The sequence below is a fragment of the Bicyclus anynana genome, chromosome 7, assembly GCF_947172395.1.
Source record: "Bicyclus anynana chromosome 7, ilBicAnyn1.1, whole genome shotgun sequence".
Taxonomy (NCBI): domain Eukaryota; kingdom Metazoa; phylum Arthropoda; class Insecta; order Lepidoptera; family Nymphalidae; genus Bicyclus; species Bicyclus anynana.
Genome location: NC_069089.1, coordinates 1,154,092 through 1,168,296, shown reverse-complemented (window position 1 = coordinate 1,168,296; position 14,205 = coordinate 1,154,092). Strand labels below are relative to the sequence as shown.

The 14,205-nt window shown below is 34.8% G+C and overlaps 1 protein-coding gene across 5 annotated transcripts in view; it reads right to left on the bottom strand.

Annotated features, from left to right (window-relative positions):
• The window catches only part of LOC112047331 (methylcytosine dioxygenase TET), a 155,280-nt gene that overhangs the window by 15,258 nt on the left and 125,817 nt on the right, over positions 1–14,205 (bottom strand). For all 5 annotated transcript variants that reach the window (XM_052882727.1, XM_052882730.1, XM_052882731.1 and 2 more), the window contains one exon: positions 1,160–1,324. In XM_052882727.1, the coding sequence (XP_052738687.1) occupies positions 1,160–1,324 (165 nt within the window). The remainder of the gene's footprint in view (positions 1–1,159; positions 1,325–14,205) is intronic.

Sequence of the window (14,205 nt, the reverse complement as noted above, 5' to 3'; positions counted from 1 at the left end):
TTTAAAAAGGTTTACATTATGAATGTCAAAATTAATTACTAAAAGAAACAAAACACAAACTGGATTACAATTACTGAGAGCGGGTTGAACAACCTTTGTTAAGCGCGTAATGGGGTGAAGATAAACAAATTAACTAACTTCTTTGACGGGACTGGAAATATTTTATTTGCGAAGCTTTACAATTTGATTTAACAACAATTACAGTTTTTAATTTATTAAATTATTAAATAAATTCAAGGGTATACAAAAATCTAACCGTTATTATATCTATGTTAGTTCATTAGTTGATTTTGTTGTATGTGTAAAACTATGTAAAAGTCGCTAGCAATAAATAAATATACAGATTTACATGAATTATGTAATCGAGTGATCTCTGTCTAGACCGCGTTCAATACAGCACATCAATATTCTACTTGTAACCCCCAGGTTAAGAGTTAGACAACTGAGTATTTACATACTTAATTTATATACATACTAGTAACTAGGAAGGTAATTTTATTATTTATTTATTTTATTTATTATTCTGCAAAAAAACACATTTAAGCCTAACCATAGTGCAACACATACCACAGTTGGTTTTACTGTGCACTGGCTATTATTACATAATACAATATTTAAAATAATTAACAAATAAAAAAAAAGAAAAAGCAAGAATAATCATTATCGGGTAGTTAAATAAATATCGTAAAAGTGTGAGTGAACCGCTGCTGCGATGCTACATAAGGCTTAAAATTAAAACACACACTGAACTTATCTTATGTTATGTTAAGTTAAGTTAAGTTTTATTTTGTAGTTACAACACCCTCACAGGATTCCATTTGTAATATAAAAAAAACACACACACAAACTTACACTATTTTTATCTAATATGTGTTTGTGAGCGCTAATGATTTTTTTCATTTTGTTATTTGTGTTTTTTTTTGTTTTTAAAAATGCAAAATTATAATAACCATTGCACACTAAAATCAACCATGGCTTATGTTGCACTATGATACTTAATTTTAGAATAGAGTAATCAATACAAAATTAAAAAAAAACCACTGTTTTTCGTGAGCGCTGAAAACTGCCAAGCAGCTTCAATCGCGCTACACGCAACTGCTACTGCTGTTGTAGTTGCTGATGCTCTATCAACAAAGCAAGAAGATGGTGAAGTGCTCACCATGGGCTGGCTGGGGTGGTCCTGCTTCATGGCGGGCGCGGCGGAGGGCGCGGGGCTGGGCGCGGCGGGGGCGGCGGGGCCGGGGGAGGCGGCGGCGGGCAGGCCGGGGCTCAGGCCCACGGCGGCGGACACGGAGCCGCCCAGGGGCTTGCGGCCACGGTAACTCTGCAACAGGGATAGTCATCTTCATTACCATGATCATGATAAAAAAAATACGTGTGGCACTCGGGCACTGCCGCGGTAAAGCATAGCATTTTTTATCAAGTTACGCAATTATAATAATTACTTATTTATTTTATTTATGCAGTATTTTGTTTTTCTTAGAAAATAAATAAATGAAAAAAAAAATAAAAAATGGAACTCTGGTTTAATCAGTTTGCCTCATAATTTTACGCCACATGTCTAGTTGAGTCGATATGACGACGTTGAAATGTGTTAACTTGGTGCACGGCATGGGTGTTAGGTTTATTTTCGTTACGGAATTTCATGATTCGGTCGCCGCGCTCAAAGCCCGCGATAAAAGCTACGTAACTGCTTAAAAACAATGAGGGTATGTTCTCACTGGGGAATACACTCGAAAAACTGGTTATAGATTTTTTACTGTTATGTATAATAGACAGAAAATAAATCAATACATTAACTGGTGACAAAATCTATTTCAATTTAGAACACGATGCAAGTAAAGCTGGCGGCCTTTAAGTTGAACTATGCGCAATAACACATTTTCGGTTGTCAGCGACGTGCGCTACGAGGCGCTAAGAGTAACCATAGCAACGCGTTGGCGCCATTACAATCGTGTATAATGTTACCACGGAGCACGCATCTAACACTGACAACTGTCATTTTAGTTAAACTTACATGTCGGGGTCTATACTCAACTACTCGATTAACGTATAATTTTAGAAAGTTAATTATATTATGTCTTAGTAGTATTGCATGATTTCGTTAGCGAATGTAAACCGGTTCTAATGAGGCTCTCACAAAGGTTAAAAGCTTCTTTTTTTGAATATCTTCCTTCACCAAAGGGCCTCTCTGATTGGTCGGACCGACCAGTCTGAGGAGGCCCTTACTCGACCGTCGGGTAATTTCAAATTGGAAATAGAAAATTGGTTATTACTGGTTATTTGCCATTATTCTCTATTACCGGGGAATAATGAGTGTTATTTGCTGAGATTTGTAGTTTTAAAATAACTGTTCTGATATGGACAGTTAAATGAATTGCAGGGAAATCTTTCTATAATTGTGTAGGTTAGTATATGATTATGTAAAGAGAAAGTTTTAAATCTCTTTAAGAATAATTTAAAGAAAATTCGATGGGTTTTCCGGTTTCGATGGGAATATTTGCCATATAATTTAATTAGTCGCGAAAGACTGTATTAAGAGTGGGTACGACAATAGACCAACGGGGCGGATCGAACCACCATACCTCAGTGATGGGTCTGACCGTTTTTACCGTTGAGCTATTGAGGATTATCTTGTTAGTTTATGAGTTCTTATGTAGCTATTATAATGGTCTTCTTCCACTCCATTATCAACCCCATGATACAATATTACTGCATTGTCTTATTTTCACTTACCCATCATGTTATGTATAGTTCTTCGAGGATAGTTATATAGTGCAGTTAAAAAGAAATCGACACTCAATGTATACTAAACCAATCGAATGTCAGAGTATGGTTCTGTAACTTTAGATTTCAAGTTTTGAATATTTTTTTTAACCATAACTTTTTAAAATATGACCAATATTCACATTCCCCTCCAACTAGTCGAGAAAGACTGTGCTAGGAGTGGGTACGACGGGACGGTGATCGAACCACCACCCCTCGGTGATGAGTCCGACCGCTCTTACCGTTGAGCTATTGAGGAGGAGGAGGAGCTATTGACAAAGTTAAATAAAAATCTTAGAATAATATAGCAGACGCCGCGCGGTTTCACCCGCGTGATTCTTGTTCTCGTAGAAATACGTGGATTAAATGTAGCCTATAGTACTCAAGGATAGTGTAGCTTCCCAACAGTGAAAGAATTTTTCAAATCGGTTCAGTAGTTCCAGAGCCTATTCAAAACATACAAACAAACAATCACATCTTTCCTCTTTATAATATTATAGTATAGATTGTTACATACCCAAAAGCTTCTCTTACCGAATATTACCAGTATTACGCAAACAGATATATCCAAGAAATCAATATCGATGTAAAAAACACGCATCGAATTGAGAACATCAAATTGCGTAACGCATAATTTTACGCAATTATAAGATGTTTATCCGCCATTCTAAATGCTTTTACAAACAAGTATAGAATCAAAACTTTCACGCAAGAGCGGTTTCGTTGTAATGCGATAGGATGAAATTTGAAATAAAATATAAGTAAAATAACAATAAATGGAGGAACTGTGGCAGCAAATATCGCATCTCGCAGCTGTTTGCTCTGCGCCAGTTTTTGATGTTTAATGAAGCGAATCAGCTCTTTATGTTTTTTTTTATTGCTTATGAAATATTTTATTGTATTGTCGGCATCGGGTAACTTTCGACCATAGTAAAAGGAAGCTTTTTGTGCTTTTTTCAAGGTGCACAACAAAATATTATGTTCCAAAAAAATTAAGAATTGATATTTGAAGAATTATTTAAAAATAATTAAGATTCATTTTAGCAGAAAGTTTATTTTTAGCAGTATATTATTATATTATTGAAAAAATAGTAAAATCGTAAATATAAAATTACAGTTCCAATATGCACAGAGCACAGACTTCCACAACATACACAACCAGGTATGTTTTTTTTTACTTTTTAATACTTACGTACCTACTTGTAACTACAAATTGAATTAAAATATGATTTAAAACATCGACAGATGCACCAACTGCCTAGCAATTACAATTACCGTCGATCCGACTTAAGTCCGGCATTCCAACTGTTACAGATAGTACAGGAAATATGTAACTGAGTGTATAGGCCTGTAGCAATTGTACGCCTGCTGTTCCTAGCTGATAACCGCAAAACCACTCAAAGTGCTGGCGATTTAAAATTCCCCATTCATTAGAGTTCACTTTATTGTTAATTGATGCGACGTTTTTACAGCACAGGCAGTTAAATAAATAAATAAATGACTTCATTATAAATAAATATTTACTTAATTCAAAACTAATAAAACAATGCAGTACAGTTCTTTGTGAAAAAGCTACTCGAGAAAGTGTCCACAACCGCCATTCATATTTTAGCCCGTGAGACTTCTATATAGTTTACATTGACGAGCGCAGTGCAACTTATTAATTATTGTTTTCTTTGTAAACTATGCGACGTGTCAACAGCAATAATTGAGGTTAAAGGCGATGGTATTTCACTCGACAAATCATATGCTTTCATCCATTAAGTATTTCTATAAAGTAAACCCTAAGATGTAAGTGTATGGCGAACGAGTTGGAAGTCGGCACGTCTGTAGAAGTTATAAAGGTGTATGCACACCGCGAACAATGAGTCAAAATTTAGGCCCGCGACAAAAGCCATTACCGACAAACAAAGGCATTGTTGGCCCACAACTTGGCCTGTAAACTCGGCTTTTGTGTAACTTTGTGTAAGCGCCTTTAGCTCTAATTTTAATTGCCTTTATTGCCATAATGATGAATTCGCGTTGTTTTATTAAATTGTCATTGTTGAGGATGACTTTAATTGTGGGGTTGCGGTCAGCGGTGATATATTGTGAAAGTGAATTAATTTTGTTTATAATTCACAGTTTCTTTATGTTGACTACGCCATCTATTAATCTAATATTATTTAGTTAAATTATATACCTATGTTTTATTATTAAAATAATTTAAAGGATCTTTCCATTTGTTTTTCGACCATTGTGCATTAGATTTGCATTTAAAAATAAATCCATTTCTCAAGATTACGCAAGCAATAGTTGTCGATAAGGATAGCAAACTTAATGATAGGTAACCACCGCATATAAACGGAGTATCACTCGCAAGGCATGTTAGGAACACGTTCAAGTGGTGCCTTGTGGCGATCAACCTGAGGCGTTAAGCTTTTGTGTCTGGATTACACCGGCGATCGTACCTTACGGCCTACAGAACGGAACAATGCAATGCTACTTGGCAGCAGAAATAAGCATGGTGGTTGTAATTCCCTCTGACGAGTTCTTTCATAAAATCTATACTACCTATCTATACAAAGAATGCCGTGTGTAGTGCGTGATGAGCCTTTGCGGACTGTTTAAATGCTGATAAATGTGGTTAGGAATTTAGTAGTAGTAGTAGAGTAGGGTCCGAGAGCATCAAGCTACCTAATTGTAGATAGAAGCAATTTGTAGTTTAGTTTAAGAAATATTAAAATTTGTTTTGTATTTCCGTATCGGATGTTGTTATAGCTTCTAATGCACAATGCGTACAATGTTCCAAGTGTTCAGTACGAGGCATTACGCAGGTGCCTACGTCTGGACCTGCTCCGTTGAAGGCCGTCGCAACTTTGATCTTCTTGGCGAGCGATCAAAAGGCGTAAATTCGCAGTTTTGTGTGACTTACGCGATTACGCATAAGGCTGGGCGCACATTGCGTACGATTATTTCGATTGCTTGTCAATTTTTATACTAGGTATTAACGTGTCTTGGAGATCACGCAAACATGTCACAATTGTGTTATTGTGATATACTTACCTTTATGTTATCTTTCCTATATGTCTATAAGCAAATAAAACACTGTCTGTCTTCGATAGCTTTCTTACGATTGGCTGGTTGAGTAACTGTCAAAGCGAAACTTGACTGCGTCCGCTGGTTTGAATGTAAGAATCCTTCTTACATTCAATTGTATATCTGCGTTTGCGCAGACATTTTTCTATATCATTTGAAGCAAAATAACGCTTTTATTAACTTACGCTATTGTTAAGTATTTCCTTCGACGGGTTAACTAAACCATTCACAATACTTACCAAGGATATTTTTTTGGATTACATTATTGGATTCAGGTTTATTATTTAGAATAATAATTTATTCTTATTACTTAGTGCTTATTTATTAATAGTGTTAATTATAAAATAGGAATTAAGGGTATTGTTGAATTTAAGTGTTTTAGTAAATTTTTAAATAACAATGAAATACGTAATTTATTTCTAAATATTGACAAGGCGTTTATCTTTTAAAAATACTCGTATACAGAAGCCTAGCTTTCTGTTTCTGTAAATTTTATTTAAAACGCGTGGTTTACGTCCGGCCTTACGCGGTTTCGTATTAAATTGAGGCTGCGATTGTTTGCTTTTAGATTATGATATGTGGCTCATACACGTCACAGTGATTAATGGGATTTCGCAATTTCGTATTAGTTTCGTGAATCGTGACTCAACGAATGCAAATTTACTCGCAACAGTTCTGGATACATGGAGATAGGGAACTGTTGTCCTAAATAACATAATACATATTATATGAAATCATCATCATCATCATCATCATCATCAATTAGGTTATTATTTTTATCATATTCGGCTCACTGCTGAGCACGAGTCTTCTATCTGAATGAGAAGAGTTAGCTCTCATTCGCACACGAGTTTTTTTTACCGGACGTTAAAAAACATTCAAATATAGTATGAAGTTAAATGAAGGTTTATTTCCAACGCCCAAAATTAAATAGCGTAGCTTTTTTCGAGCAGTGTACTTGGGAATGCATTTGTTGTATTTCAAAGATTTTAACGTCCATTAAAAAGCTCTTGTGCGAATGAGGTCTAATTCTATAAAAACATTGAAAAAATCCGTTTACAGGGATTATAATAAAATCATAACACGATTACTTTTAGTTGCAATCAAAATGGTAGAGTCTGTGAGCGACCTCGTTAGATAGCCGTTATCATGGTGCGATGGAGCGATGGAGCGATGGCTTCCGTATTGGAACACGTAATTAATCACCGGCACCATCAACAATGGGCAAGGAATTGGGTCAAGATAAGTATATCTTCAAGGAAAAAATATATAGCGTGTTCACATTATTTAAATCATTCACTATATAATTAACAAATGAGTTTGTCTTTTTGTTTTAACGTGATAAACTAACCATAAAGTTCATAAAAACTGAAAAAATTGGATTGCATCGAATATTAATATTCAATGTAATCCTATTCATGCCAATATAATATGTATGTTACCGTTAAATTGTAAAATATGTTAGTTTATAATCTCACTCGCGATATTGTAATCTGTCGATATATTGTGAAGTGAACATACTGATTACAATTTAACGTATTATTTTTCGGTATATGTAGTGAAAAAGTAAAAAAAATACAATGTTTACTTTATGCTGTGCCGCATGCCGTATGCCATTTTGAATGAATTTTGATACTGTTTGATATCTATTGATTTTTTTGGATGATTTCTTTTGGTAGATGATGCACCTTTTGATTTCGCCACAGTCGACTCAAAAGACTCCTCAACAGGCTATCATAATATTATGGTTTTAACTAACGATAGAAGAAGGTTGACTATAGAATATAGACTGATACTTTTAATATAGGCTGAGAAAATAAACTTAAAACAATTTTAAAACGTGCCACAATGTAACAAAGAGACAAAATTAACATGCAAATAGCGAGTACGGTACGTATCTACGAGTAATTTCACGTATAAAACCGAAAAAATAAAGGTTTAAAACGCCGCCCCGAGTGAAATGCTAATCTGATTCCACGATCTTCGATAAAACAGGATAGTAAAAAGCCCGCAACGGCGGATGTATGTAAATCCGCGGCGGAGGAGAGCCATATTTTAGGCAAAGTGCGCCGCCCGCAATAAACGGCACTCATTACAAAAATATTATTCAGCTACCCGCGAATGTTTTAAATGAGAAAAACGCTGATTTTAACGAAAAATTCATCGCGATTTCGCTGTTTTTGTACGCTCGTTAAATGTATGTATTTGCATTAAAAACGTATTAGTGCAGGATACGTTTTGTAATTAAAATAATATTAATTTTTGAATAAAGAAAATTGTACGCTTTATTTTTCTTTGTTTGTGTGACTTTATTCGAATCGACTCTATAGCTCACTTTCAATATGAATTGTGATGTGTGTTATTTAACGTTATTTAACTTTAAGCAAGCCTTGTTTAACGAGATTTTTATTGTTAAAATAGAATTTATTAAATTAGATTTCAAGAAAGCTTTCTTCAGAGCCAGTACAGGAAAGTAGTAGAATTTATTTCGATTTTACAGATTCTTGCAAGGATACTGGTGAGTAGATTTAATAATAATAATTAAGTGTTCCTTCAAGGATACTGTTACTGATAAATAGCTACGCATTTTAATAATTAATTGTTCCTACCAAAATGTAGATGGTAATTATCGTTTATTAGAGACGTGATAGCACAGTGCATATGACCTCTGTCCTCGATTCAGAGGGTGCAGATTCGAATTCGGTCTGGGGCATGCACTTTCAACTTTTCATGTTATGTGTATTTTGTAGTTATGTGCATTTTAAGAAATTAGTGGTGAACTAAGGCCTAACCCCTCTCATTCTGAGAGGAGACTCGTACTCAAAAGTAATCCGAATATGGATTGTTAATGATGAATCTTTTTCTATATAAGATCGTGTAATTAATTTGTTTGAATTTCCATTGGAAGGTAAACTAATATCATGTTTTTATCGATGTCTTCATATTTTTTTTTTAATTTACACTTATTTTAATAATGTGATTATGGAAACAGGTCGATCTCAAAAAAACCTTTTGTTAAAAAGGTTTGATAATTTTAACAAAAATAAAGTGGCTCATTTTCCCTATACCAAAGGCAGAGCTAACCAGTTATCAATTCTGAGAAACCATGAGTTATCACCAATAACTATGATAAAGCAATGTAGGTTACGTCTAGTACCTGATACTTTTACACAATTTGAGACATATTATCAATGGGATAGAGTTCAAAATGGTTCCGCAACGTTCCTACGTGACTTGGGTGTGTAACAACACGTGTCAAACCACGTTGACCAGTATTTATTCCTGCCCGCGGCGGGAGTGGTACAGATCGCCCAATTTGTTTTATCTGCATACCAATTTGATACTAACGAGGGTTTTTATAAAAACTATATTCCTGTGCATTTAAATGTGTCTTCCTAAGGTGTACCTACGATGAATAATCAGTTTTTCTTAATAACGATCGCGAAACATAAACAAACGGATGCCCTACGGTTTCACCCGCGTAGTTTTAGCTTACGTTATTCGCTGATAATGTAGCATTCCATTGGAGAAAGAATTTCCTCTGGTGTAAAAACAAATCTACGTAATTAACTTTTCGGTCCTTCGGTCACTAATTTCACCTCTGAAACTTTTGATCAATTTTGCACCTTTTCATGACAAGTAGGTACGGCCTTTTGCTAAGTTAAAGAAGGAACGAAAATAGTTGGGAAATTGGTTGTTTAAAACACATGGCGAATATCCTTAAAAAAACATGGAAACTTTTCTGGTGACCCAGTTAAAAATATTGAAGTATTAAACCGAGTTTCTCTTAATACGTAAGAAAATACAACGGGAAATTTTGCATATGAAAACTTGAATGGCCATTGTTATGGAAAACAGTCCATCTTTCAACTTGTATGCTATCTCTATCTGATACCGCATGAATAAGAAAGATGGAGTTACAAAAGATGTGCGTAGGGTTGTCACCTTTGTAGAACAAGCTGTAGACTTGTAGAGTCCACGGTTCTATTCTAGGCTTACTATTTTTTGACATCCTCATATTAGACGGAGTACCATAACCTTGACGATATAATAATATAAGCATCATAGTAGGTATATCCCTAGGTGATCACTAGCACAAAGTATTTACTATAAGAACTTTATATTCATGCATAATTGCAATTTCTAAATCGATTCAAGACTTACTAAAATATTAATACTACAATAGTAAAACAACACAACTATTCTCTATTCTTACGTATTTCTAAGTATAAACTTTTTTTCATAATAATTACGCCTGCTTGTCTTAAATTTTCGTTATCGACATTACTATCGTCGACCACGAAATACTTACTGGAACTACGGAAAAGTCATTTGAAGTCGGCGTTTATAAGGTCAAATTGACTCCTCCTTGATAGTTAAATTCATTTAAATTGTAGCCATTGTTGCCACGGTCAAAATGACAAGTTATTCATAAAAAAATATAATCAATAGTTTTGGCGCTACGGAGGAATAAATGAACATACAGACTTAGACTGGTAAAATCATAACCTTTGCTTTGGGTTTGGCCGTTGTCGAGTCAAAAGACAAATAATAAATAATAGTGCACTAAAATGTGACAACCCTACCCATGTGTATATTTTTCAACAATCATATGTAGTGTACCAAATAATGGGCTTGAGGAAGAGAAACAGAAACGAGCCGGCTTTGTGTTCACAGCTCTACATCACAATAGAAGATAGATTACTATCAATTTTGAATATGACAAATGCTATTCATAAACATTAGTGTTGCTCTTAGATCTGTGGCAACGATTGTGAAAAGATAATTTTAAAAAATAAATGAGGAAAAAAATATTTTCAAGTTAAAAAGTATTGTGACAAAAAACTCTAGATACCCGATATTGAGAGAATTCTGATAGAGAATTCTTGGATTTATTTACACTCTACTGACCAAATATCAGATTAAACTGTCACTAGAAAGGAGGTTTTCAATTTATGTTTGACCCTAAAAATAAAACAGGGCAAGATAAATAAAACCGTTTTATTTATCGACTTAAAACTTACAACAGCTACGATGCTACGAATATCTACGAGATTCAATATAGATTTTGTTACTCACTGACAATGTAGCCTTGGTGAATGAATTTTTAAAATCGGTCCAGTAACTTCGGAGCATACTCGTATCAAAAAAAAATCAAATACTTTACTTTACTAATATTACTTCTTTCAAAAATATGTTAAAGTATAAAATCATTTTACCAATGGAAAGATACATTGTTAGTGAATAATATATAAGTATGCCATATTCTATACCGTAATACACAATACACAAATTGTGTTACGCGGGTGAAACCGCGGAGGATCTGCTAGTCTTCAAAAACAGTCAACCAACTCATATTAATTATATTGGAGTTAAAAAAAAAAACAAAATGTTTTGTCATATCACGTTTTATGATTTGTTAATGCATTAGAAGTAGGTACATACTCGTATGAAGGTTGGACGTATTGTGGTTCGATTGACTTCTTAACCTTCTTCGCTATCTGTATTATGCTCTTGAATTGATTACTTCCGTTGATGCTGTGTACTGTGTAGCACGAGGTACATTGCGCCATTTTCTGATTAAGCGTCATAGTAATCGTTCTACAGACATGGATTTTTTAGAGATTTATAAAATCTCATCGTTATAGCGACATATCTCAGCGAGAGACAATGGTCACATTGTTCGAAGAGCCGATGGACGTTCCCAAGGTGCTGGAAGGGCGACTTCGCACCGGAAAGCGCAGTGTTGGTTGACCCTGCACTAGGTAGACCGAAGACTGAATGCTGGCGGCTCGAGACCGTAGTGTTTGGAAGTCTATACACGAAGCAGCAGGGGACATGGGCTGATAAAGATGACGATGATCAAGTCCGCTAAAATTATTTAATTCTCTTTCATTATTTTTATATGGTATGAAAGAACTACTGAAGAAAGAGATTTTTTGTGTGGTACTAATGCCATTCACTTTGATTCGTTGTCATTATGCCCTACTAACGAAAGATGCAAGAGTTTCATTTTTTTCTTATTTATACAACCGAGGCCTACGATTCTAAATCATCCGAAGTTTGCTGATGACTCAATATTTATCAATTCTTAGCGATAGAACTTTGTAGCGTCTATTATCTAAATGTAACTCGATAACTAATTATTATTATCCATCTATTGTTATGATATCTTTCAATAACAATAGTGGCTGATGTTTAATAATTAACTGTCGGTTGCGACACGCGGTAGCGTTAATATTCTGGTTATTTCGAAAACATCCGGCCATATTGTATAGACTCCGACGTTTGTGATATGCTAACTTGACTCATAGTTATACATTGGTAATACTATTTATACTTCAAAGATTTTATAACTGATCATTAGATGGATTATCTTTTTAATCTAATTGACTTTTTGTCACTGATAGCTTTCGGGCGATTGGTTGCTTGGTAACTGTCAAAGCGAAGCTTGTATCGTATCGTATCGTATCGTAGGTAAACGATCTTTTTCAATTCTTATTATTGCTTTGTGCTGTTTATACTTTGTTCGCTGTCCTACTCTTTTCTTGTCATCAGAAATGGGATCGAAAAGTTGATGGAAAGCTAATATTGTATTTCTTTGCTAAAAATATTAAAAAGAAATATAAGTAAGCTAAGCAAATCATTATCTAAGCGGTTGAATAAAGAAGCTATCATCTCAGATATAGTTCTAGTTCTGTAACTGATGCAAATTTTTCTATTTTATTTCTTACAGATAAAATTATTGCATATTATACTTTGTTTACACCTACTTGCATCTTTTCAATACATTACAATCTTTTCATTGTAAGAAAGCATTTCTTTTCCATATTCGTATAATATTTTTTGGAAGCATTTGTCTCGACAAAATCTGTTTATACAAAAATTGTCCTTATAGGTACAAAATTTCATCAGGATCCATAAAGAACTCACATAAGCCTTTGACGTGTCCAATCACATGCGTTTTTTGTCATACAAAATGCGGGTATATTCGGTTGTGTTTAAGCTGAAAATGCTGAATTTTTCCTCCGCAGCGCCCCCGGCGAATGCCAGTTATTGAACAATAGGGAACAAGACTTACACAAGGCTATGACTGTCTAGATGTGTACTTATAAGCAAAGAGGGGATGCATTTTTATCACTTTTAGGCGGAATATGAAGCTCAAACTATAAAACGTATTTTAACTTTGGTGGTTACATCTCATCATTATAACTCCCTCATTGGTCCCGGGGTATCAGGTATGGACTATGAGGTCTAGGGTGCGAATCCCGGGTTAGACAAAAGAAATACGTTATTTGGATTTTTTTACAATAAAAATGGAGTTGTGAGGTTGACGGTGTTGTTACTTCCCCGTGCCTCGGAGAGAGAGCACATAAAAGTCGTCAGTCCTGCGCCTGATCTTTCACCGGTCGTGTCAGTTTGCCGTCCCATCGGACTATGAGAGAGTGAAACGGGAGTGCCCCTATGCTTGCGTACATACTTGTGCACTATAATATCTCTTGTGTAAATGGTTATTCTCACCTCGAGATAGGCCGCCGTGGCCGAAAAAAGAAAAAACAATTCGGTCGGGACAATATAATAATTTTTTCGACAATTTTTATTTTTTTTATAATGCTTATTAAAATATAAAAAGCACCATTTTTTTCAAAAGACCCGCTCTTCAAGTTGGCTGCAGAGTGAGGAATTTCTTCACAATACGCGCTTTTCTCTATACTACCTGCCTTCTGTATCCCTTTTAACGGTCAACTGAAATCTTCTTAAGGTGTGCTTTTTACTTTAAGACCATTATCTATAACAAATTGTTTTTAATTGACTTATTAATTGTTATTACCAGCTTTTATTTTCCCTATGTATGTTTATTTAAGTCAAATATTGGAAAAAAAATCAGGATCCCTGAGACTGATTTTTCTTGCATGCTTTTACACAAAGTCTTATTATCATTATTAGCCAATGATCATTGACTGTTAAACATAAGCCTCATGTAAGGTCTTTTAAAGATACTGTAGACGGTCTGGAGCCACCAGTGGTACCCTGCAGCTTGCTTGATGTCCTCGCTTTATTTATTGGGGTGTGACCAACGTCCAACACTGGGCTTTTCTATGTTGTCTTGTCTAGCCTCTACTATAATACCATTCAAAGCATGTAACTGTTCTGTAAATGTAAAATATTAAATAATACATTCCGAGTACAATTAAGTATTTAACCTATACTATTATTAAATTCATATGTTATTAAGCGTAATAACGAGTTGCGTGGACCTTGAGTAGTCGATGCCTCGAGTATTTAAAAAACCATCACAACTAATTTATGTATTTTCGTACAGGCATTGTTTAACGGCTTGGCGCTCCGCCATTGCTGCGC